Source organism: Struthio camelus, chromosome 1 (assembly GCF_040807025.1).
Source record: "Struthio camelus isolate bStrCam1 chromosome 1, bStrCam1.hap1, whole genome shotgun sequence".
Classification (NCBI taxonomy): domain Eukaryota; kingdom Metazoa; phylum Chordata; class Aves; order Struthioniformes; family Struthionidae; genus Struthio; species Struthio camelus.
The window spans coordinates 91766993-91791615 of record NC_090942.1 but is presented as its reverse complement, the minus strand read 5'-3'; the positions used below and the strand labels follow the sequence as shown (position 1 = coordinate 91791615).

The following is a 24623-nucleotide window of genomic DNA, read 5'->3' as shown; positions in this document are numbered from 1 at the left end:
AAGGTTTGACTCTTTCCTTAGCAAAGGAGGCATAGAACTGCAATGACAGCTTTCCTAGGTTGATAATTTTATCACGTAAATTCCCAGGCTACTTTGGTAGCTGGTGGAGATGAGATGGAGCAGCTATGTATCCTATAGCTGCATGTTGCTGAGTACTGTGAAAAGCTTTAGTTTCCTCCATGGTTTAGATAGATGATGAAGTGCTCGGTGCTTCCAGTTCCAGCAATGCCATCGCCAACTCTTTTTCCCAGTTGTCTGGGCACAGTGAACCCCAAGTCCTACCTGGCAGTCATGGCGACTGTCAGTCAGGCCAAGAGCAGGGAAGCAGTACGAGCCAGTAACTGGCAGTGCGGTAAGCCTGTAACTGAGACAAATTGAATAATCCCAGCTCCTAGACTCATCCTGCCCTGAACCAGTTCATTCCATCTCTCTGCTTCTCTCTTAGCTGGGCCTCACACTTGCAGCCTCAAAGAAGGGCAAGAATGGCAATTTTCTGTGTTTCAGAAGTGCTATATAACCCCAGGGCATCCATTACATCCTCCACCACTGATGCTCCCACCCATTTGGGAAGGGGCAAAAATCCTGTTATACACAGTAGCTCAGTTAAAGCTTAGTGTACTTTAGAAAACACATGCAAACAGGGATTTCTGGGGACAGATCCTTATCCTTCCTGGAAGCACAGTATGTACAGTCTTTCCCAGTGCTCTGCTAAAACTTAGCTACCACAAGCCATGCACTGACTTCTGTAGGCCCACAGATGCTCAGGGGAAGGAAAAAAGTGTCCACCTCAAGCACTACTACTCCAAGCGTCAATACCACCCCTATTACTGCTTCCTTAAACCTGCTTTGCACTGATGTTAGTTTAGGCATCCTGGAATTAACACATGGCTTTCATTGCTTTCATCCATTTCTTCATTTCCATGCCCATAGGGACAGTTTCCCAACTCCTGAATTGCATGTGGTTGTTTCATGTTCAAAAAACAACTGTCAGTCCCACATAAAACATAGGCTTTCTCATTTCCTGCTCTTGTCTTCCCTGGAGAGGGAAAAGTAGCTCTGCTTCTCCCCTTCTCTCTCACAGCATCCCTCCCTTCCCTCTAAGGCTCTTCCCTCGCCTTTCGTGCCCTTTTTCTTACTGCTGTGCTCCCCTCCTTTCCTCTATAGCCTCTTGCCTTTCACACCTTCCCTGTGAACCACTCCACCCTCATTCTTACTGTGCCTCATGTTTCTCTGTGCTCCCTCTAACTCACCCATGCTCCCTGCATTGCTTTTCTCCTTTTGGCCTCCTCCTCCTTCTCACACCCTGGGCTCTCTTGTATAGACTTTGCATGAAAGCGAGTTCGTATAGGGCAGCAAGTGCCTGCTTTCTTCAAGCAAAATCTAACACGGTAGTTCACACTGCTGCCATCAGCCTTGCTCCCTAGCAGTGTGCTTGCAATACGGGAAGGAAGACACAAGCTGTAAGCTGACATAAGTTCAACTCCCCATATTGCTCTCCCTTGCCTCCTGCTCCCCAGACTCTAATTCCCTGCCTGGCTTCTAAGATGCTTCCCCTTCCCTCTGCCTTTCCAGGCTCATTCTCCTCTAGGTGTGAGTAGCCTGCCAGCCTCTTGGAGGCTTTCATTTCTGGTAGCAATGAATTCAGTAGGTTCTTGCACTCCTGGCTGAGGACAGGCTCATTTCAAAGCTAGTGGGAAATGACTGCTCTTTTGGTTGAGAGCCTGGCAGAAAATGCCAGAAGATGGAACCATCTTGGATAATGCTGATTTTTGACTTTCAAGGCAGAGGTCAGCAAATTATAAGGAAAAATATCAATATCAGTTAATTCAGGACTCATGAGGCAATGTCAGACAATATGTCCTCTCTCTTGTTCCTTTCTTGGGTTCCCCACTTTCTCCTTAAGGTTGTTCATCCTTTTCTCTGTCCTTGATGACTTCTACTTTTCTTCTTTCTTACCACTTGTTCTCCTACATTGTTCAGGTTATAATGAGGGGCAAATTAATTAAATTAAAAACAAAGTAAAAATAATGAGTCTGAGAAAATTCCCTCAAGACAGAATCCAATCACAAACGTAGAAAAAGCTGACCCTGAAGTGCCTGTTCAAGTCACGGTGAAAGACACAAAACCGAGCTGCATGTGAAACTGGGAAGGAGAGGCAAAAGGAAAATGCATGACAAATCCACGTGAAGTGTCTCAGACAGTTTTTGTCTGCACAGAAATGGTTTTATGGGATTCTCTGCAGAAAAAGGAATGAAAAAATTAAGGAGTTGAGTTCAAAAGATCAAGTTGCATTTTCATTGATCTCAGACTTGTAAGAGCTACCCCATCAATCACAGTTGCTTAAAAATTCCTATTAATGTTCTCAAGTGCTTGGGCTACCCATATGGTTTGTCTTTGTAACATTTGGACATCTCCCTGGAAGCAGTATGAGATCTGTCAGTGTCAGAGCCCGAGACTCTGTGCTCATCCCCACATCCCAGCAAGTGGTGTAAGGAAAATGCTATTACTGCAAGGCTGAAGAGCTTCATCTCATCTGGCACAAAAACAGAAGCTGAGAAAGGATGAGAAAAGATGAGAAAGGAATAATGACTAGAAGATTTGGCTTTCAGAAACGCTGGCAACAGCAGCAGAACCAAGGTAAAAATCCCCCCATATACTCTGCGAGGTCTAGGACAGAGCTTCAGGCCAAGGTACCGTGTGATGCTGCACAGAAACAAACACCTGTTTGCTCATAAAGAGCTGAGAACATGGGTAGTGAAGGCTTTCAGAATTAGGAAGGAAAACTGAAAGGAGGATCCCCTACTGTTATACTGATGTGACCAAAACTCAGGTAGGCTGGAAATCTTGTCAGGTACAGCTCAACCTTTCCTTATCATAAGCAGCAAAATCAGCATGGTGGTAAACCACTGAGTGACGACTTTTAGAGATTGCTTTGTAGGCCTCTGAAAAACTGTGCTCCTCACTAGTAACAGATTCATGCCCATAGGCAGCAGATGTACCGAGCTGAGGACTCAGGCTTTGTCTGGATGCAGGCTTTGGCATACAAACATACATGTTAGTATGGACAGAATATTAGGAATGTGCTTGATGCTGAACATACATTTAAAAAGCTTTCTCCTGTTTCACAGAACTAGCCCATCTAGCCGAGCTGACTGCAAGCCCTTAATGCTGCCAGTTTTCCTTGGAGAAAATTTAGACCCAAAGCCAAAATTCACCAAACAAATCTTTCTCTTTAACAGTCCCGAATCTCTCTTTCTTGTAAGTTCCTATTTTCCTGCTTTAGGGAAATTGTCATGAGGACACATTTCCGAACCTGATGTTCACCTCAAGTCTATACTGGATTCACGTACTAGCAAAATAACTCAGAAGCATATGCTGAAAATGAATGTACTGCAGCTTGACTTTGACAAGGATTAGAACATTCACCTTGCCACTGTTGTGTGAGAAGTTGTGACAGAACAGCTAGGAGACATCAATATGGCCAGGAGGTCCTTTGAGTTTACATGGGCTTTCTACAGAGAAAATCTACTCCGGGAGAAAAATATTCATAATCCCTATTCCCCTCGTGCTCTTGCTCTGCCCCCGAGTGGGTCACAATTTATTACAAAAAAGGGAATTATCTGTAACTAAACAAGGTCGTTTGAGTGTCAGAAAGAGAGTGATGACTTCCTCTCCAGGTGGGCTGAGAGGTATGTGGGATCCAAAGCTCAGGTTCTGCTCACACTGGGCCAGGGCTGAACGAGGGGCCGTCTCCTGAGGGGCACAGAAGGTCTAAGCAAAGACACTATGCATAATGCTGTGAAAAAATTAGTTCGCTGCAGAAGTAGGAATAGAACAGAGATGTCAACTGCATCAGGCCTCTGTCTTCAGAGGCAGGGACTCTCTCCTGCTTTTCCTCCTTTCACACACACACACGCATGGGCACAGGCACTTACTTCATGAGCAAGCTGTTTAAAAGCAACAATGCTGAATGTGAGTTTATATTTAATATTTCACACATTTTCATCTAATCTTTTTCCTTGAATGCTAATGCATCAGTTCTTTCTGGAGACAAGAACGGCTGTCTGCATTTTCTGGACGTCTTTTGCATGCTGATTCTACAAAGTTTCTCACTTTGTAGCTTCTAGAAACCTTTCTGATTGTTTTCTCTTAACCAGTTTCAGCCTGCTATGCCTGCGCTTATAGGAGCAAGAACATTTTCTCTGATGACTGCCTTCGGATCCCGGCAAGATGCCATGGTCTGTGAGATGAGAAATGGTGACCTCATGAATAGGAGGAGGGAAAGGAGGGGGCGAGACTGAATTTTTGGTTTTCTACATTTAAATCCCATCAGGCTTTGTGTTTTCATTTCAAATTCTTTCCAAAATACTGTATCTATTTTCCTCCAAGATACTATGGCAGAAATGACTTTATGCTTTGCCTCCACTGATTATTTTTCTAAATAGAAAGAAGTGATTTGTCTTCAAAGGCATTTAAAACTCACCAAAAGAAATGCATCCTGAAATAAAGTGAAAAAATTGGAAGGTATGAACATGTGAACAGGCAAGTCACAAAAGAGTTAAGTTATTTATATGTGGTCAAGTAAAGTGAGACCAGGACACACGGGTCTGCCCCCAGAACCCTCTGGACACTGGGGTGTGGGCTTGTGAAATGTCTGGGAGGCAGAATTGTCCCACATTGTGTCTTGTTTAATTTAGCTATTAGAAGGGTTTGTTCTTTCGTAGCTTGGCTCTTCCTACAGCTCTCACACCTTCAGGCAAATGTCCTTTACATTTCAAATATGCCTTTTCCCTAGCGTCCCCCCCCCCCATACGCTATGTTTTGCATAACCATCTCTTTTTTTTCTCTGTGCACCTACAGAAGACTGCTGGCACAGAGGTATGTTTATCTGCCTGCAGAGGGAGAGTAAAACCAAACTGAAGAGCGCTGTAGGCAGATGGCACTGTGTTCCCTAGGGTGCGCTTTCAGCTTTGTGTGCTGGTAAGCAGGCTATGGTGCCCCACAGATTTTCCCTGGCCAGAAGCAGTGCTGCTCTGGAGCACATGCAGTGCGCATGTGCAACCTACAGCCTTCACGTCCTGAACCGGAAACTCGTTCACCGTGGCCTTGCCATGGCTCTGTGATAAAATACTGAGCTTGGTCCGACTAAGCCTACATGTCCGGGTAATGTCACAAAAATGAAGAATGCACATGCTGTCACTCATCACATGGCAGGCTCTTCCTCCCATCTGATTTAAATGGCAGAAGCGTGACTGGAGCAATACTCCTTTTAATGCAGTACCAAATGGACAGAGATGGGGACTTTGTCATCACTTCCACCAGTGATTACAGTTTTGCAGTAATGGAGCAGAGACTGGCTATTAAATGGAATAGAAACTGACTTAGGGTATGTGTGGCCACAGAGGAATCTTTTGTTCAGCTTCCCAGTCTGCAAAATGGGGCTCTGCTGCCTTGACCAGTAAGGAAGATGTGAGGATTTCTTAGTTCAAATCTCTGAGTGCTTTGACCATGGAAAGTGAAGGATTAATTTTCAAGTACTTCTGAAAAGATGAGGCTGTAGGTATTTTTCTGGTCACATAAAGCACCTAAAATTCTCATCAAAATTATTCAAAATAAAATAGAGTTTGTGTAATGGAAAATCTGAAATTGTATTTTGTTGCTATTGAAAGTCTTTCTTCAGAGATAAATGTCCAACTAGTTTGTTGAAAAGCAGTTAACTCACTCTCACTCTGGAGGCGATGCAATCCGCAGTTGCAGCATAAGAAATGTATTCCCCCTAAATTATGTACCTATCTGAAAGGGCAAGGCCGAGAGTGGGTGAGAAAAATGTAGGAATAGAAGAAATGCCAGCTGTTGAGAACAGGCCAGAAGGTTGTGGGAGCTCATCCGTTCATGTCACTGCATACTCTCTTTCAGCGGCTGCTGGGTCACACTGCTGTTTATGGTGCTGTCAGCGTCTGGGGACCGCATCTGGGACAGAACTTCTATTCTTTCTGCTTTAAGCCACAGAAATAGTCCTAGAAGAGAGGCTCCTGCTGCTACACCTCTTCTGGGATTGAGCTACAGCAGCCAATAACATTTTTCTTTATGTTATTGCTGTGCTAAAAAAAAAAAAAAAAAGATCCAGAAGGAAATCTGAAAAGTGAAGTGTGAAACCAGTGAAGTCAGGAAATGGAAATGGATGGCTGGACACTCTGGGATTGTAACAGGCAGCTCTGGTTCAGTGAGATTTGCTGGGCTGCCGCTTTGTTGGCCTGGGAGATACATTAGGAGATGATATTTAGAAATCATAAATAATCTCATTATATTGCAGCTGTTAGCATTCTGGGAAACATGGATAAAAGTAGCAGAGAACTGAATTAAAGAACCCCCCAGTGGCACAGTTGTGGCAACAGCTGAAGGGAGAAAAAAACATAGCTATTACGGCTGGGTGAACCTAAAGAATTTCTTGGGTTTGGATTCAAGCTCAATTGAATCTCAACTAGTCTGAGAAATTGTAAACTCTCTGCTTTCCTTGTAGGAGCAACTCATGGATGCTGTATGTTGTTCCTTCTGTTGTAGACCTGTTGGACTGGGAAATGGAAAAATAGCATTAACATTGGGCATCTAATCCACAGCCCACCCAGGACTGCTCCTACAGTACTTTCCCTAGCTTTAGAGCCCACCTTTTGTTTCCAGGCTGCTGAAACTCCGCAGCTAAATTCAGCCTGTCAAGCCACTTTACCTGACATTCTTCTTGAATTTCCCTTTTCTTGCTGTATCTCCTGTTCATAATATGTTGTATATGAGTAAAAATAAATCATTGCTGAATCTCGGTATCAAGAGCTGCCAAACTGCGCATAGGTCACATTGATTTGTATATGGCTACGGTCCCATCAGTTAAGATATGACTGAGGGCTACAAATAGACCATGACAAACAACAAACTGAAGAAGCAGAGATATGTGTTAGGGTGAGCTGGTTACAGATATGTCGTGTTGTTTATGATAATCACTTCCATTTCTGTCAAGAATCATGATATTTTATTTTAAGGTTGGGTCTTCCATATTACTACAACTGAAAATTTGAGTGGCAATAGATAGACATGTTCTTACCTTCTGTTTTTTTTCAAATAAGTTGCATGAATATCTTTTTCTAAATCTCCTGTCCTCCACGACGTTTTTCTAAACATCCATACTTCTGAAAACTCACCTCTTCATTCCTTCAGTATCGTGTTTGCTATCCAACCCACAGACTGTTATGCATTAGCATTGCCAGGTCCTCCTCCCACAAAACTGGCTGGTTATGTTAATAGGAAATTTTATAAACTCTTCTTACTCTTCCAAAATATTGTCTTTTAAAACTGATTTAAGACACTTACTGAATTCAAAGTCAGTGATGATGATTCATTTTGTTTTTCTTAGTTTCTCTTGTGCTCATGGAAAGCTGTTTTCTTCTGTTTATTTTCCCATGGATCTCTTCTTATTTGCCTTTATTCTTTAGCAGATTTCTCCTTCTGTCTTTTTGTAGGCAACGGTCACTAACCAAGTATTCTATTTTACTGCCTCACATCTTCTAGGTGAAACTTTGTTGGGTTTCTTTTAGGGAAGTCTCCTGAAATCACAGTTGCTGCTGCTTCTCATTGAGACTTCACAAGAACACAAGTCCATGTTGCTGGTCAAAGTCTTCATTTCTTATTTCTGTAGAATGGCATTTCTGAACTTCTAATACTAATACTCAGAATTATTGCAGCCTTGAAGGCTGCATTGTGTATTATCAGTTCTGAGCTTTCCTTAAACCTTTCTCTAGGCCTGCCTCTCCAGTAAGGTATGGAGCTGCACTTATTAAATGGCAGACATCCCCATCTTGGCCTTTGTAAACGCAGACTTTCCACATGGTATGGGTGAGGGAAACATTCGCTGATTTATGGAACCCAAGTCCTATGAGGTGCAGTGTATGCACCAGACTCAGCACTTGGGTTTCAGAGATGAGGAAGAGGTTGCTCATGACTTCGTGTCAGAGATTTCATGGGCAGTGTTCATTGATGCCAGTAAAGGAAACACTTGATAGCCAATCAGCTTACACCGTAGAGATGGAGATATGAAGATTCCTTCACACCAGATATCATGGTACACTCACTCTGTGAATATGACCTGATACCAGAAAAGAGAAGCAAAGAAAGAAGAAGGCTAAGCACTGCTCCCCCTCTCTGCCCCACCCACTTTGCACTATTTATAAGCTTTACTCGACAGCTTGAACTACAGCCACATTAGACAGATGTTTCTAGCCTTACATTTCTTCTGTGCTGTTGCAGAACCTCTCCACCCTGTCCCATGTGGTGGAAAATACAGACCCCACAATTCTTTAGTTCCCTAATTTGGGCTCGTACATGAATGGACCTGAGATAGGAGCCAGGGTCTTTGTTTTTCAACAAAAAGCAATTGTGATAAATCATGAATCACTATGAAAACAGGTGCTTAAATCTAGAAATTCTTTGAGTAAGACAATTGCCTTCCCAGATCAGGACAATGATGGAAAATGTTTCCCGAGTCCTCTACTACAGCGACAGACAGTTGAAAGATAGTGGACTTCTATCACCTCACAGTGTTTGTGCCACCCTGGAAGTAAGTGAAGAAAAAAAAATAAAAGAACATTTCAGCGTAGTATAAAACCACTTAAGTTTGTGCATGAATGAAATAATATAGCCAATTCTTAAGTGTTTTTAATTGTAAATGATTAGTGATAAGTTCATGTTATCTGGCATAATTAGAAGCTGTAAATAGTGAATTGATGGAAGAAATTTAATACGGCACATTTTTTATTTAAGGAACCAATGTATTTCATTTCAAAATTTTTTTGTTGTTGTTGACATAGTTTCTATTCCTGTGGCCAGAAGCCAGAGCATCTCAGGTTCCTTTGTACTAGTTCATCTTCTCCATCCGAGAAGGAGGTTAGTATATTATTCGTTATAGAAGTGTATTTGAGCTATACACAGATCAGCTTTAGAGACCCCAAGTGACCCCTTTGATAGGTGTGCATGGCCAGTTCTTTCTCATTTTGGGTGTGTGCAGTTTTTTGTTCCGTTCTATGTAGATATCTTGATTCAGTCGTATTTAATGTCATTTTATAGAATACTTCATTCTTTTTAATTTTGCTTTTCCAATTCACCACTTTTTTGTGTTGTTTTTCTCTGGTCATCTGTAAAATTTGAAACAACTCCCAATTTGCTATTGTTAACTCAGAGGTAAGAGTTTGACTGGATGGATAATATGCTATAGGAATAGATATAACAAAACTCAGTGCAAGACTGTAAGGACGTCCAAGGTGATTTTTACTTACTTTTCTAAGTAAGTTGACCCTTCCCACTCACACATCAGACTCACAAGCTCCAAGATGTGTGTGTCACTTGGTCTGGGCAGAGTCACTTGCATGCAAGGGACACTTGCTATTCAGCCCGTGCTTCGTCTTCTGGCTTTCTTTTCAACGGTGATAGTGAACTGGTTTTTGGATAGGTCTTTTATAGCTTTTATGAGTCACAGGTATTGAAGTACGAGTTTCTGTCTTGGAATCTTGATTAGTTACCCAGCATAAATCTTAGGCGAAGTTGATGCCTATTGTGTTCTCCTTCCTCATTTTTGGTAACTTACTGTTAAAGCCTGTCTTTCTGTTAACATACAGGGTGCTGTAATCTCGTTGTCATCCTTGTATTATTGGATTGCACATTTTCTGCTGCCAGCTCTCTAGTGTTGGGACCTTGGTGCAAGCAACAGAGTCCTCTGTGCTTACCAGTTCCATTGCTGCTGATCATGCCCCTGTCTACGAGCACAGGCCATTCTTTGACTCCTTGCTCTAGCGTTTCTCTCGTACTTTCAAACACACATCTGCATTCGTACTTCGTTCTAACTAATCTTCATATTTTTTTATACAGATCCTCTCATAACAACATACTAAAAGCCATGGACTAAGCACTGGCCCTTGTTTGGATGGTGTTGGCAGGTTGCACTTAAGTTTACACTGGGTTAATTGTGCTGCAACTTATTCCGACTTCACTGGGAGGGGTAGAAAGTAGGTAATTACATCAAGTCTCCAATTGCTGCATTTCATTATGTATTTAATATATCATACCTACTGCAGTATTTTATTTGTGCCTGTTTCTAAGGCTGTTATGCCAGCTTAAAATGCAACTGTATTAATGTGCAATTAACTGAATGCACATTAAAGAAAATTTTATGAAGCAGCTCAGGTAGGAGAGGAACCTTCCGAAGGCCTTTGGAACATTTCACACCTCCTCGTCATCCCTCCAGCACACCTAGTATTTACCAAGGAAATCCTGGGAAAACAGTGAGTGTTGCAGCATGTCCTGAGGACCATCATTCATGTGGTCTGGAGGGAAAAGCCCATCCTGGTCAAAGGCATCTTCACTGAAAATGCCTCCAGACAGCCTCTCCTCTTTGGCTGACAGCTGAACCAGCAGCACCCTCCCCATCATAAGAGAAGGGCTAGTGGTTATCACATGCTCTCTGCTCACTGTCCCAGCTAGGCTGACTCTGCCTTATGAGTCTGCATTAGTCAGAGACTGCTGCATCCAGTCAGCTGGAAAACAGTGCCGTGACGCATGCACAGTGTTGGGTGCTCAAGGGGAGAGGTGAACTACCAGAGTGTACTACTGTTTGTGAGTGGCTGAGTGGAGCCCACAGAAGTCACGCTATATCAGCAGAGAAGGGCATTATTCAGCTGAAAGACACAGCTTCCAAAATGAGCAACAAATTTAGAACGTTACTGGAATAAGAACAGCACTGGTAGGAACTTCAACTAGTGTAAAATTATACAGCCTCCTAATCCTTCTCCCCCACAGCATACGATGAGTTCCACGTTAAGTCAGAAAAAAGACCGGCTCCGTGCTCCAGAGATAGACTGTTGTGCAATCCCCTTTATTGTGGTGATTTCATGCTCCTCTCTCAACCAGCTGATGCTGACGAGTGTCACTGGGCTGTTGCAACATGACAGCACGCAGCAGTATGAACTGCTGTTCTCCATTGTAGTCCTCCAGTCAGGCAGACTAGAATTATTGGAATTTTTTTTTGTGGACAGGAGCTAATATTAAAAGAGGTACACCCTGGAGACTGCTCCTGCCATTTGTGACCATGTTACACTTCTTGAGTAATAGGCAACAGTTACTGAAATGTGAAAGCAACCCTTGAAGAGTGTCAGGGATTTTATCTGTATTCTGTACAATTTCCTAGGTAGAAATTACTGAGAAAGTAGGAGTAAAATTCTGTGGGCCAGCAGCAGGCTACAAAATCCCCTCCTCAGCAGACAAAGAGACCAATCTGTGATGCTCTCAGTTATGGTCCCATCAGTACACGCAAAACACTGGGTTACAGAACTGCCTAAAATGCCTCGTTCTGCAGGCTTCTAAAGAAGGAAAAGTGCTGAAGGAGTCAGATGTTCCTTGGATGGGAACTGGCTTATTTATAGCAAGCTTGCACTTGGCCACACCAGTGCCCTGCCCACAAAGTTCTCTCATGGCTCTAATAGCTGCATTTCTAGTGTTTCTCTTGTATATAATTGGCATGCTCAGGCTTCCTGCTGCCTAGTCTTTGAGTGCACTTTCATGATATTTTTTTTTGTTTAGAACCATGTCCAATAAGCAGTGTCCAGCAAAACTTATTTGCTAGTGCAGGGCAGGGTCTGACATGCCAGCGCTGGATGTGTGTTCTGGGCAAATGTGCCCAATGTGTCAGGGAAGAAAAAAAAAAAGCTGAACTCATTTTTTATTTTTATCCCAAATAACTGTCTGTCACCCTCAGTTACATCAGTAAAGTAATAAAGCAGCCACACTAGCAGATTGTCTGCTATGATTTTAACATAATGTCACAGGCTGTATACCTCAATTTGTATTTATGTTTCCACCCTAAGCATTTTGCTTTAATGCACAGTACTCACGTTCCCTTCAAGAACGCTGTGTCGTACTGGAGCGCAGTGTTCTAGTATTGCTGAATTGCACTGACTATGGTCACTGTAATATTTATGTCCCGTCAATGTATTAAGGAATGAAGCTAAACAAATTTTGCATGGCTTGCTCCCAAATCCACTCTGATCATTTTTGCCCCATCCTCTTCATTTTTTTTAACAGTTTGCCAGGTATGCGCTTAGAACAGCCTGCGTGGCAAGATCAGAGATCTGCTGTGGATATTTCCACTACCTTTCCTGGTATTTGCATCAGGCTTGTTGATAGAGAGCCCATCATCAAAGATGTTACATGATGCTTCACATTTTAAATCTGCAGCATCTAACTTGGGGATACATATCCATTCCTTCCGCCATGCTGCAAGCTAGAAGCCTGCATTGGCCAAGATTAAATGGATGAGCCCACGAGCCACGAAATAAAGAACCTTGGTTTCCTGCAGTATTGGTAGATTCTCTGGTGCCTAATAACATACTTGTGCCAAATTAAACTGTGGGGGGTTGGGAGGGGAGAGGTGCAGGATATACGTCCCAGATGTGGCTTCTCTGAGCAGAGAGTTGATGATACATGATGGCCTTCCTTGCCATGGGAAGGGCTTGGTCCTCCTCCAAGCCCTCCCAATGAGGGCTTGGTCCTCCTCTCCTATCTTTTAAAAGGAAAGACGTAAGAACTTGTACCTTTGAGAATGTAACCACTCCGTCGAAGCTGCTTGAAGTTGGCCAAGGGGTTCAAATGTCTGTGGTGGAGCAGGGAGGAAAGGAAGGGGAGAGGAACCATGCAACTGCTGCCTTCCCCCCACCCCCAGCCCTGACTTGCTTTACAACTGAACAGTCAAGAGCTCCTGGATGGGAGCGTGACCATGCCAAGAAGGCTCCAGTCCTGTGGTTAGGGCAGTCATCTAAGGAAAGGCGGGTTTCCAAGGATGGCTGCTGCACTGTGTACTGCAACACAGGTCTTCTGTTAGGTGAGCCAGTCCCAAGCAGATCTCCCAGGCATCTCCCTGATGCATCTTTCACGTGATCTGGGCCATTACCTCCTTTGGGAAGCCTCAGTAAGAAGTGGCAAGTGGTTCAGAGTCTCTGTGTGGGTGGGGGAGCCACTGCTGCACATGGTGTCCCTCTGTCTGTCTAAGTCCACTTCAAATTTAACATTTAAATAGTGTTTCTGGGGGAGGTGACAAGCCTTTGAGCAGGTGGTCCGCTCAGGGGAGTGTTACACTGGAAGGATTTTCCCTGTGCACCTCACTGAACACCAAGTAAATTATTTCACATGTTTTAGCCTACTGTTTTCAATGCTGCGCTCTGAACATTGCTCTGCTTTTGCTGTGTGCAGTGATGACCAAAGAAAAAATTTACAATGTTTGGTTTTACCGTTTTACTGTTAGCTTGCTTTTAATCCTCATAGACTATCAGAGTAACTTTCCTACACAGTCCATATTTATGAAGTTATAACTCTATATCATTTTTGAGGCCAACCTCTCTCAGTTTTTTCCCTGTTCTTTTTCAGTCTTGATGCTGAATATTTTGGTCCTTGGTCAACAAAACACTTATGTGTTATACTATACTTAGTACTATATGCTAAGCCTAACGAATAAACAAACTCTCTCATTTTGTATATGTGTCATGTAATTCGTTATAAAAGAGCTAAATAAATATGGTCAATAAATATGGTTGAAAAATACTAACACTAAGGTGAGTAAGGGTCTTACCAAAAGCGATTGGACAGAATAACGTTATCTCAGCATGTTGAAGAGCTTGGTTGGAGAATGCTCATTACCTTGAAAGATCATATTACTGAAAAGTTTAGATGACAGTTTCAGTGATGCCTTTTAAAATGCATGGAACTGGAAGTCCAGTTCCACCCTCTAATATTGAAAGTTGTGCCCTTTGCCTGTCTTGCTGTTTTCAGTGACCATTTTTAGTGATGACTTGGGGTGACATTCATTCTTTGTTTTAATCAAAATTAGAATCATATATTTTGATACTGAGAAGGATTTTTGCTTTGATCAGATCACATTTTCTCATTAGCTGAAATACAGACTCACTCACAAAAGATTAAAGGGGATAAATAAGAAAGAGTAGCACTCTGCTTTTGACCAGTATGTTTTTTTCCGCTGGTATTCACAGGGCAGCGCTATCCAGGTGTGCGAGAAAATTACACAGGAACAAACTTATCAATCTGAAAGGCAGTGAATCAAAAGGGGTTAGGAAGGCACTTGAGAAAGGAGTGATGAGCTGCTAACATCATACTAGAGTCGCTTATCACATATTTTGATCATGGCAAAACATTAGCACTGGAGGTCAACTCATTCCTGGAGTAGGTTCAATACTAATACACTTGAGCAATAATGTAGCAGCATTTGTAAGAGACACCAAACTGTAAAATCAGCTTTAGCAAAGTTTGTAAGACGCTTATGAAAGACTGAGCCAAACAATGGGAGCCAGCAATACAACTGTAAAGACATTTGATACCAACAAATATAAAGCAAGGGATGCTGAGAGAGACTTGCATGGCTCATAGACCTATCTAAGTTTTCCTTTAATTGTATCAGTTTAGAAAGAGTCTATATATATCTGGGGGCAACTCAGTAAAGACCTGGCATTAATGTGAAGCAGCAGTTAAAACCAATCAACCAACACTCCTCCCTCATTCCCTCCAAAGCCCCACAGAAGATGGGGTAAATAAAGTAGGGCTGCAGATGCCACACAATGCCATATTACAAATGAGTGGCTCTCCCAAATACAAAAGACCATATCTGTTCTTGGGACCTTATCTCCAAACAGATACTAGAGACAGAGAAAAAAGCATGCAGGGCAAGGAAAAACTTTTCTGAAAAAATGAGATACTCTTGGTGGTCAAGGCAGGAAGCAGGAAGAGACGAGCTTCTTGACCCACACGTGTGTATCATCCATTATTTGTATGCTTTGATCATGACCTTCTTATATGTCTGTTTGTGAATGCAAATAGGCAACAGCAGGAAATACTGGTTCACACAACATATTATTAACCTGCAGAAATCATTGCCACAGGATGACATTCAACCATGACTCAAAGCAAAGAATCAAAAGTATTTCTGAAAGAGTGTACAAAGAATTTTAGAGAGGCTACAAAACTTCCTATTTCAGGATTGAACCAAGAATTACATGTTAGGATCAAATAGAAGAGAAGAAGGGAAGGGGCAGATCCTGTCACATTTGCCCACTGTAGTCTCTCCAACCCTTTTCTGATGCATACAAGGCTAGACACAGTCAAAGCCAGAATACAGTCAGAGAGACGAGGCACAAAATCGGGAATGCTATTTGTATATTGATATTGCCCTGTAAAAATAAAGATTAAAAAATGCTTGGAGAATTTATCTTTCAAAGTCTTTCTACATTCCTGGTGCTTTTTCAATTCAGAAAAAAATTTATTGGCACACAGAAAGCAGTAAACCACACAGTCATAAGTCTTACAGCCAGGTCTGGGAGGGTTTCAGCTCCTTAGCTGCTTTCAGTATTAGTCTCAATCACACAGCAGGAATTAAATATAAATGAAAAGCTGACAAATACCTCCAAATGACATTTAACAGTGAAATACAAATTATACTATCATTTGTAACTATTACTTTAAATACTAACTGTGGAAAATGGTTCTGAAGTGCTTTATATTAGACTTTAACAGTCAAAATAACTCTAGCTGTCCATAAGACACATTTCCTACGAAAGCAGGCACCTTATGGATCCCAAACATCCAATTTTAAAAATCTCTCTTGAGAACATTGAATTTTTATTTTTATTATAACACTAATCCCTGTGAAAGGAAATACTGTTATTTTCCCATTTCTGAAGCTGATCAGATCACTTAGGAGAGGTCTTTTTATTATAAGAAATCTGATTGCAACCCCTATTCAGGGTTTCAGTTATGTAAAATATCATGGCTTCAGTGAATTCTTCCCAAGAAATAGATTTCTATGCCAGTAGCTGCAGAGCAGTATTTCTGACTCTGCACACACTCCTCCTGAGTGCTCTGCTCAGAAATACTCCTGTATACATGCACGTAGAAATTTGCGTTCTCTTAAGCTCCATACCTGGACTTTACAACTTCGCACTGTGTCTGTATTTCATGTATTGCGCATACACACATGGCAGAATTTTGAAAACTTCTGTCTCTACATGACAACTGAAGGAGCCTAACAGATGAAAAAAAAACACAAAGGGAACAATTGCAAGGATTTATTTAGCGCGTTCTGTGCTTGGCACTTAGAAACAGAGTTCCGTGCATAGGGCAAATCTTTATACACCTTTTTTTCTTCATACATATTTTACATACCATTTTTATTGCCCTCTTTTATATTCATAATATTGAATTCCCCACTAGGCATATAAATACATTTATCTACAACACCTCACAACAAATCTCAATAATATCTGTATTCTGTTACTTGGTATTTGCATTTTCACACGACTTAAATGCATAGCTTGCACCAAGCTTCAGTTGTTTTCTTATTTTTAAAGGATTCGAAGAAAAAAAAGAGAAGAAAAAACAGAAAAGAAAGATGTCAAAAGGCAATGATCTATTTGGTTAAACAGAGATCATGTGGCAGGCGGGAGGCTGGGGAATACTCGACCTCACTGTTACTGAAATGCTAATGATTTTCTATGGCAACTCTTGCATGCAAGGTGAAGGAGGCCGGCTGTACTGCCGTAGAGCAGAGCTCTCTTTTCTCATCACTCTTCCCCCTGAGCTCAGTCTGAAGAGTTTCCTCCCATTGAGTTGAGTGCTATAGGACTCATATGTTGCACACACAGACTGTTGTTCTTTTTTTTTTTTATGGTGCATCACTTTGGGTAACATCAACAGGAGCTGAGCCCCCTCTCCCCATGTGCGTCTTTCTGAAGATCAGTCAGTCCCTGCTCGTGTCAGAGGTTCACTTGTGAGTTAAAACTTCTCTTTCTCTCTCTCTCTCTCTCTTTCTCCCTTTCTCTCTCTCTCTCTCTCTCTCTCTCTCTGTCTCCCATCTCTACAGGCTGGGAGCTGGTGAGCTCAACCCGTGCAAAGAAATGGTCAATCAGGCAGAACCATAGTCAAAATGCAGAAATCTCTTTGGGAAGAAAAGCTCCAGCTCAGTAACATTCCTTGGCTACAGTGGGAGAAGGGGCAACTTCAGAAACAGGCTGAGCCGCTCCAGCAGTGATGGACGGTCCAGGAAGAGGAAGGCCCTTAAGGCTATGGCCTCTCATGGGCAGTGCAGCTTTGCAGGATGAGGTCCTCAGAGGCTTCCTTTCTTTGACCCCCAGAGGAGACAGCACAGGGGCACAGCTCCCTCCGCATGAGAGCTCACACTAGCTAAGAGTTAATGCGTAAACTGTATATTCAGCTGCTTCACTCCAGCTTCTCTCAAAAGTTATGCCCTTCTCTCTGCAATGTCCAGAAAGAGCAGATGCTCTGTGCCAGATCCGGAGGCCCTGGATTACAAGCTGCAGTGGCTGTCAGTCAAGGCTTCCCATGAGGTTTTGTGGCACATACCTAGTCGGCTTGTGTTCATATTTATTATTACAATACTAGTTCCACTATAAGTTTAAAGGCAAAAAGGTACCAGGATGGGTTCACCCATGGAAATGATGAAGGTCTGACTGCCTTCAATTCCAAGGAGATGCACCGCTCGTTAGACCATGTGCACAGACATCTGTGAGGAGGAGCCCTGAACAGCACCGTACTGTCTGTTGTCACAGGCGTTGGCTGTCTGCTGGTTGCTGGACGGAGGGCTGATCATATGCATCCCATGATCCATGCCTGTCGAAAGGTATTGCCTCTCTCCGAAGGCCCCGCTGGAAGGGGAGGAACAGAGTAAAGTGCTTTGAGAGGTGGTCAGTTTCTCTGGGCTTGCTGCCAGCCTTGGGGAAGCAGGGAAATTGTATCCATAGAGGTTGTAGGGATTGTGAAGGGAGAAGGCATTGTAGGAGCTCTGCTGCATGTGGCCACCACCAAACATGTGTGAGGAAGAAGAGGTGGAGGCAGGGTTGCCCGCTTGCATGACATACTGAAACTGGGAGCTGGGGAATGAACCCAGCTGGCTGCTGTACGCCTCCATCTTGCTGTTGGTGGGCAGTGAGGAAGGAGTAGGCATTCCTGAGATCAAGGATGGAGTCCTCTGAGGCATGAAGGTCTCTGAGGGCTGAGAGGCAGAGGCGGTGCCACTCTGCAGCCGGTTGTACCCACTGTCGCTCAGCCCCGGGTAGCTCTGCAACGCAGCCATGTTGCTCCTGGCGCACGGGGGGTAATCAGACAGGTTGAGGTTGCAGAGCTGACTCTCCCGGCAGCCAACATTGAAAGTGTTGGGGGCCAAATGAAAGGCCGGGGGGGAGCAGGATGGAGAGAGAAGATGAGAGGAAGCGGAGGGCGAAGGGGTCCCCGTGCTGGAGGTTGTGGGGGAGGTACCTGTGCTGCCTCCTGGAAAACAAAACACATGGGAGGATGTTCAGAGCCCAAGAACACACGTGCAAAGCAAGACGATCTCGTTAGAAAAACAGCTTAGTTTAATAAAGAAACAAGGGTGGTAAAATGACCACCGGAAAACTCAGCCTCTCTTGGCAAGGGTCCTCACTTTATTAATAACATCCCTTGGTCTCTCCTGCCGCTTTTTTGCTAGGATTTTGTTTTTAAATGGAGGTTTTCTTCCCTTTTAAAATAGGAGAGGGAAGCAAGCGTGTCACAGAACATTCCAAGTCAGTGGAAAAAGCTGCGAGGAAAAGCAGCTCCATCAGTCAAGAGATCTGCAATTTCCAGGCATGTTTATCTAGTCGCCTCTTTTTTTGAAGTCTCGTCTCCTCTCTCCTGGTCTCCAGGAAGACCACCAGTCAGCAGGCTGTATGGTTCTGCTGCAGACATGCTTTATCATCAGCTTTGGGGGCTTGCGGCAGGAAGTGGCTGAAAGCATGTTGGACTTTTGCACTATTCAACAGTTTTCTGGGACAGCTCATGGTGCAGCAGTACTGATTTAAGCCAGAAGTATCACTAAAAAGAACGGACACGGTTTTGAGCTACAGCCTGTTCCACGGGGCAGAAAAAGGGGATGCGTCAGGATTTTCAAGCATGTGCTTTGACTCTGAAAGCTATTTGATATGTTGTATCATGGATGTTGTTAACAAAATATTGAAGTATATGCATATGCATAGCATTAATGTCATATATATTATTTATGCTACAAATTATAGAATTAATTGTTTTACACAAGCAGAGATGTTCATGTTTTTTCATCTGGGAAGGGAGTACCATGCAATACCATGAAGAAGAGTAACAAACGAAAAATATTTAATATGAAGAAGCTGCTGGCATAGTTTTGAGATTGAGATGAGACTATTCTAATCAAGAGTTTGAACCAGAGGACGCTTCTTTGCTCAACTAGGAAAATCAGTTCTGTGCTTAAAGGAACGCAATTTCCTGGTGTGAACTATTTTTTTCTGTTGTATGAGTCTCTTTATGTGAATTCTCTTTTTCACTTTAGGGCAACTTACACTGGACGGTCTTGTAAAAAGAGTGAAGAGATTTGACTCCTGGAGCAGTGGAACCAGAGAAACGAGGAAGATAACTGGTGAGGTAGCATTTTGGACAGGCTAGAAGATGCCAGGTGAGAGGCAAAGGGACTGGAAAAGAGTGGGTTAGAATGGGTAAGTGACATAAAACCAAGGCAGAGGTTGCATATGGAGGGGCAAAAGGAAGAGACATCTTTCTATGTTGCCATATGGAAAAAAACAGCAGGATTTTGAGGCCAATCTAGGTCTGGTTCAAAACAGGAGAGGAACTGTAGACAACGCTATGTGATGAAAAGAGAAGGGATGTTGCTAGTGACCAAGAGATGTGCTAGAGGGACACATTCTGTTTCAGCGTATGGTGGTGAAACTGTAAGTGGGATTATATCAGTCTAAAACATCGAAAATGAAATTGAGTGGGACATTAGGGCGAAAAGGTAAGTTTGAGAAATTAATTATTCTTTTTCAGAAAAAACTACACAGAAAAAACTACACAAATAGTTTCATTTGGTGCAAGAGCCAAAAACAAGAAGAAAAGTAGCCTTGGATAAGCACTGCCTGGGCTGGCTGCAGTGGCCCAGGCAGCATTGTGAAAATATGCATTCTTGGGTTGCTGCTAAGCCGAAGTAGTCATTTCCATTACCAGCCATGGGGATGAATGTTTATTGGTAACAACCCTCAGTCACTGACTCCTTCTGTCATTCATTCAGAAGCATAAGAGAGAAGCCCTGCCTCAAATGTCCATTAGAATTGAAAAGGGAATGTCAAGTTTCAAGTGGCACCATGCACTCTATATTTCCTTCCTGAGTACACCGAAATGCTCAGACCTGCTAGTGCGCTCAAGCTTCATAGCTCAAAGACCTCATGTGAATTTCTGATTCTGTATGCACTGTAGAGGGTACACTTCCCCGCATCTTCTAAAGTCTCTGGCAAATTCTGTTGTGGTATGTTAAGGTGTTAATTCCCCTTCAGCTCTTCTCCCTGACTCTCTGTTACAGGCTGTCAAAACTGCAGCAGGATTGCCAGAGGGGAACACCTGCCTCTACACAAGTAGTTTCATTGCAAAGTCCATTTTAGTTTAAATGGTGATAAAGGTGAGTTTGAGCCCAGATGCTGAACTTTAGACACACATTTTCCTCTGTTAGCTCTGTTCTAAACAGAGGTCAGGGAGGACAGCTGAGTTCATCTACCATTGCTCATCTATCAAAGACCAAAAATACCGAAGTCACATAATGACAAAATAAGTACAACACTAAGTGACATGTATTTAAACCACAGCACAGTAATCATGCACTTTATTCTTTACACCATATATTTCATGAACAAATTTTGGATCATGACTTATTTGTTGACAGTGTCTGGGCAATAAGTAAAAGAAAAAAAACAAGTATTTTGTGAGCATTTAACAATCTATTTGAAATAAAAATGCGTAGAATAAATGATTACCTGCAATGATTTCATTTCAGTATGCTTTTATGCTATAGTTAACCTGAAAAAACTATGCAGGAGAGGAGCAGACACACTAGTTACCATGAACATTGGGTTTCACAGGTCTCCTAAGGAGTCTATTATAGAGTCATACCCATAACTGAGGCCTCTGTTCCACAGAGTAAGAGTAGGCAAAGGCCTCTGATTAGCAATTGCAAGTGTTGCTTACTTAACTATTGGCGTTCCAAAATTGAAACCCTGAATTGCAGATTTCAGGTTACCCCATAGAGAGACTAAAGTGATTCTGCTTTGAATTATCTCTTTTCGCAGGCCAACCGAAAAACCTGAAGAGACAACATGGTAACCAGGAAAGACTCAAAGAGAAAGATTTTTTTCTTTTCTGACATGACTTTAAAACATCAGGAGCTAAGACATCTCTTGGCAGGAGCGAATGCCAGATCTGATGACTCCCTTTCAAGAATGCTTTGTTCCAAATCTCAGTCATAAGTGCAGGACACAAGAGTGCTTTTACTGCAGTAGAGCATAAGGCAGGAAACTAAAGTTTCTGTTCATTTACCGAATAATCTTTACACCTTTAAGGAGAAAGGGTGACAGCACAGAGCAAGGCCATCAGAGTAAAATATCCATCTCAGCTCACCCTCTTTAAAAGGTAAATAGCTCTACTCTACTCTGAATTATATTTCTAATTTGTCTTTGCTGGAAGCACTAAGTATGGGCCAGGTGCAACCTGGACTTTTGTGAAGTTATAACTTGGATTGGAGTTGTTACCGAGTTGGCCAAACACCCTTAGAGATGGCAGCAAGCCCAGCAAGCACATCCACAACAACCTACAGTCTCAGACACACAGATATGTACGTCGTTTTAATGAAAGGCATGGATATAAACTGGTCTAGTTAGCTGATGCACAAGGCTATGTTTAGATCCGGATTAGGTCAACTGCAACCACATTTAAGGAAAAACAAAATGAATTCTTCAATAACTCTCCTCTCTTCCTTTTCTCTATCCATTACTGTCCCTGGGAATAATGGTTAACAGCAACGTCATTTACCATTAATGTAATAGTATCCCTACCATTTACCATTAATGTACCGATATTACCAGTATCCCTCACCTCCACACTTAGGATTCCAAAGTGATCTGGTTACCACTGTGTCCAGTCTTCAGAGGATGATTTCTGGCCCTGCATTCATCAATCCCAGGTATGCGCAGTTAGCAAGTCAAATGTTTATATGAAATACAAGGTTTATAATGTCAAAGCCACCTCCTCTGGACCTGAGCCCTGCCCTGCATGGCAGACAAATGTGTGCTAACTCACAGTGTCCTGATGTTGTTATGTTCAGGGCTTAGCTAGGCACTGGAGCCATCCTGAAATTAGTCTGCTCTCTGTCTGGACATGCAGATGATAACTGAGGCAAGCCTTATTAAAGGGACAGGAGCATTTCCAAAGAGGAGGAGTGAAGAATGGTCTAGTGGGAAGAAGGTCAAAATTTCTAAACTGGATTGAGAAGTAAAAAATCACTGAGGAGGGAAAGTGGGAGAAAGAATTAAATCATGGTAGAACACAGGGAAACCCCATGGAGATGGCAGGATGTAAAAGCAAATCTTCCCCACCCTGGTGTTCCCTCTTGTGAACACAGGCTAGAAGTGCTGGCTGTGTGCCATTATCAAATACCTGATCACAAGGATTAGGGAAGCATCTACAGCTTGTCATCTGGATACAGACAAGAACTGCCATTAAAATTTCATCTTAAATAGCTTATGACTGGTCTTCTTTCCTTCCTGTCACGTGTGTCCTTCAAAGCCTCAGTCACAGTGTTGTCTCTTCATATGCTACAAATAGATTCCTGTTTTTGATTTTACCTAGACCAGGATTGTGTTGAGGATAATTTCAGAATAAACTGCAAACCCAAACATACCCAGTCCCAAGGGTATGATGTGCCTTAAAACCAGGGCCTGCAGCATGCCAGGGCATCTGAAAAGTAAGGGACAGCTCTCCTACACACCGTAGGCTACACTGGGAACTACTAACTTTGCAAGCTAGATGGAAAACACATCTGCCAAGCAGTCAGCGTAAGCCAAGGGAGCTTTCTGGCAATGAGGAGATAGTGGGGAGAGCGTATCAGTGCCAAGGGAGACTGAAGCAATTGCATATGGAAAACTCTCCGGGATCTCTCTTAGGAATAACACCACGCTAGTCAGTTGACCCACAGCTTGTCCCAAACTTCTTTATCTGGAACGTGCACATAAATCACACTTTGGACTCAACTGCAGTGTACTTTCCTTGCTAATGTTTCCAGGCATCAGTTGCTACCATCACCTGCAGTGCCTCCATACAAACCTCCCAGTCCCTGAAGTCCTTGCTTAATGCAGAGGAGGAGCAAGCTCAAGCCAAGACTGCAGTCAGTACAAGAATGACTGAACATCAGGGCCATGCCCTGGACAGCAGCAGAGTCTAGTCAGACAACTGCACACAAGAGCATTGGTGTGGTGTGAGAAATTACTGACCTTAACTGACTGGAAGTAACATTTCCATACCATTGCAATTACAGGTAAATCTGGTCAGCTTAGCCTGCCCTCCTGATGATGAACTCTTTATGATGAAATCTTTAACCCGAACAACTGAGTAAAGTGTCTTTCGTTTAGCACCACGATGCAGTGAACTATGCAACACCTGGCTGCCACATCTCAGCTGAGGAGATGGAATTATTCCAACTCGATCATTTGCCATTGTCTGACCATATTATCAGTCTCCAACTCCTTGTGTAGTTGGGCTCCAGCAGTGATAACCTGGTGTTCACCATCTCATTAAGGATAGATTTGGCTGATGGTCCTCAGAGCCTGTCCTCTGACCTTTTAACAAGGTTGGAAACCACCAGATATATCTTAGGATGTTATATTTTCATATGTCAGTTAGCACAAAGTAATTGTTCATTTTTAAATGCAAATGCTTCTTAAACAGCTCATCCCACTTCCATCTACAAGCTAATTTAGTTTAGGAGGACCACAGACATGGGCTCTGGATTAAACATGACCAGTCTACAGCCTAGAGGCCCAGAACCTAAGCCCAGCTATCTTCTCCTCAGACATGAGCATGACCTAGCCCAAAGGCCAGATGCTTGGGAATAATCAGTGCAGGCAAGACAGCCTTGCTGATCTCTCTCTTGGAAGTGTCAAAGCCCTCCTCTGTAACACATCAAAAATGTGGGGATCTCCATCTTGTGACAGGCATGTGTCTGATCACCCAAGGGCAAGAGAAAGAGGGGCTATAGCCGCTAGCAGCTCATCTGGCTTGCAGCTCTCCTCCTGGCACTTTGCTTGAGCTAATAAGCCCTCCTGAGAGCCAGTTTATATTCACTTGGGCACAGAGCCATGCTAATGCAGCTCTCCAGCTTTCCAAATGGAGCTGGCCTGGAGCTGGCATATGTCTGGCCAGCATGGAGCACAGACAGAAGAGCCTGTCCGGGCAGACACACTCTAAGTCACTCCTGAAAGGTCTGATTTTTGTGAAGTCTCTACAGACATGTATACATATGTAAAGGGATTTTCCAAAGCATGGGAGAAACCAACTCTTTCCAGTTATTCACAACGTTCTATCCTTTGACACAACGGTAAATAAACACAATGGCATTTGAACAAAAAAGTAAAATTCCCTTCCTTGCATGCACCCTAAATATGGCTTAAGACACTTATTTCCTGCCCTCCAAGTTACTGTGCCTTTGG

General features: G+C 42.9%; 1 protein-coding gene across 1 annotated transcript in view; it reads right to left on the bottom strand.

Moving 5' to 3' along the window:
• Nucleotides 1–16128: 16128 nt before the first annotated feature.
• The window catches only part of TBX15 (T-box transcription factor 15), a 102327-nt gene continuing 93832 nt past the window's right edge, over nucleotides 16129–24623 (bottom strand). The window contains exon 8 of the mRNA XM_009685066.2: nucleotides 16129–18375. Coding sequence (XP_009683361.2) covers nucleotides 17591–18375 — 785 coding nt within the window. The 3' untranslated portion in view covers nucleotides 16129–17590. The remainder of the gene's footprint in view (nucleotides 18376–24623) is intronic.